At 49.1% G+C, this 1888-nt stretch overlaps 1 protein-coding gene across 1 annotated transcript; it reads left to right on the top strand.

The window, feature by feature from the left end:
- Nucleotides 1-515: 515 nt before the first annotated feature.
- Nucleotides 516-1651, top strand: LOC104413742 (nuclear factor of activated T-cells, cytoplasmic 1-like; the record flags this gene model as incomplete). The annotated part of the gene is made up of 1 exon (XM_010024827.1): nt 516-1651. A coding segment is annotated over one exon (1136 nt), but the record flags the coding sequence as incomplete, so codon positions are not given.
- Nucleotides 1652-1888: the final 237 nt, after the last annotated feature.

Below are 1888 nucleotides of genomic sequence, written 5' to 3'. Positions count from 1 at the left end.
GTTCCAAAATCCTAATTAACGGGAACCAGTTGGAAACTTGCTGTAATGGAAATTTTGGTTGTGTATAATTTTTGTAACAAAATGCAGTTGATCATGATTTTTGCTTTAGTCTGCCTCCACTTTTGTTTTTTGTCCTCTGTTTTTTGCGTATTCCAAATTTTCAGGGAGGGAATTAGGCTCACTTACATAAAAGCACATCTCTTTGGCAGCGTTGCAGTCTCTGAATGCTGAAACAACATTGTCTGAAGACTCAATTTTTTGCTCTGAAGGTTCACGTAAGAAGAGTGTCCTTGAGAAAACTTGGTCCGTGTACATCCTAGTCCCAAGATAGCTTGTCTCGTATGGTTCAATTAGTGGCATTTTCAAGGAAGCTAGTCTGTAGCTTCTCCCCTGGTATAGCATGCCTGTGGGCTGGGTTGTTGAGAGCTGTGCTTTTGTGTGTTGTGACATGTCCCTCCATTCCAGCTGGATATACTAAGTATATAGCTAGTTACTAAGTGACTGTATTTGTGTAGCACCTCATATCATTCTTGTTTGTTTGTTTTTTTCCAGAACACTATAATTATACATCTTCAAATGTAAATGCTGTCATGCCTCTAAATGTGGCACATTCCTCATTGTCAACTCCATGTCATGGCCTTCAGACGTCAAATCCCGTCATTTCAGTTGTCCCATCGACAAACCATCCTTCTGGATATGGAGGACACATCGACAGTGGGGCCTCTGACTACTACCTGCCACCAAACATCAGACCTAATGGAGCTCCAGCGCTGGAGAGCCCTAGAATTGAGATCACTTCTTACATGGGACTGCACCATAACAACAACCAGTTTTTCCACGATGAGGTTGAGGAGGCCATCCCAAATGCCAAGCGGTCGCCTTCCACTGCCACTTTGAACTTACCAAACATCGAGGCGTACAGAGACCCATCCTGCCTGAGTCCAGCGAGCAGCTTGTCTTCCAGAAGCTGCAACTCTGAAGCGTCTTCCTACGAGTCCAACTACTCGTACCCGTACACTTCACCGCAGACCTCTCCGTGGCAGTCACCGTGTGTCTCTCCGAAGACCACCGATACAGAGGAGGGCTACCAGCGCAGCATGGTGGCCTGCACCTTGCTCAGTTCCCCAAGGCATTCTCCGTCGACATCTCCCAGGACCAGCATCACAGAGGAGAGCTGGCTGGGGGCTCGCAACTCCAGGCCTCCGTCTCCCTGCAACAAGAGAAAATACAGCCTCAACGGCCGGCAGACCTCCTACTCCCCGCACCACTCCCCAACACCTTCTCCGCAGAACTCACCGCGGGTGAGCGTCACGGATGAGACGTGGCTGGGGAACACCAACCAATACACCAGCTCTGCCATCGTCGCCGCCATCAACGCCCTCACCACCGACAGCACCATCGACATGAACGACGGGATTCCCATCAAGTCGAGGAAGACCGCCATCGACCACACCCCGTCCATGACTCTCAAAACTGAACCGGCTGGCGAGGATCACGGGACCATATCGCCAACTGCCGATTTGTCACCAGAAGACTTCTCCAGCTTTCAGCACATCAGGAAAGGAAACTTCTGCGAGCAGTACCTGTCTGTGCCACAGCATCCCTACCAGTGGGCCAAACCAAAGTCTCTGTCTCCAGCATCCTACGTGAGGTAAGGAACCCTGACTTAGAGGGCAATCCTGATAGTATCTTTATTGCATGCTTTTTTTTTTTTGACTCCTTCCCCTTCCTGTCTCTGCTTCCTGCCAAATCTGCCCATCCACTCATTCCACTTAGCCATATCTTGTGACTTTGCCTCTGTTGTTGGTGTGGTGTGACCATGAGTAAAACCTTGAAGGATTAAAGAGGCTGTTCTAGGAGCTGGCTGTGCATGGGTTGTAACTGTTTA

This window comes from Nestor notabilis, unplaced genomic scaffold, assembly GCF_000696875.1.
Source record: "Nestor notabilis isolate BGI_N333 unplaced genomic scaffold, ASM69687v1 Scaffold8622, whole genome shotgun sequence".
Lineage (NCBI taxonomy): Eukaryota > Metazoa > Chordata > Aves > Psittaciformes > Psittacidae > Nestor > Nestor notabilis.
The sequence above is the reverse complement of the archived record's forward strand: the minus strand, read 5'-3'. Positions and strand labels throughout refer to the sequence as shown.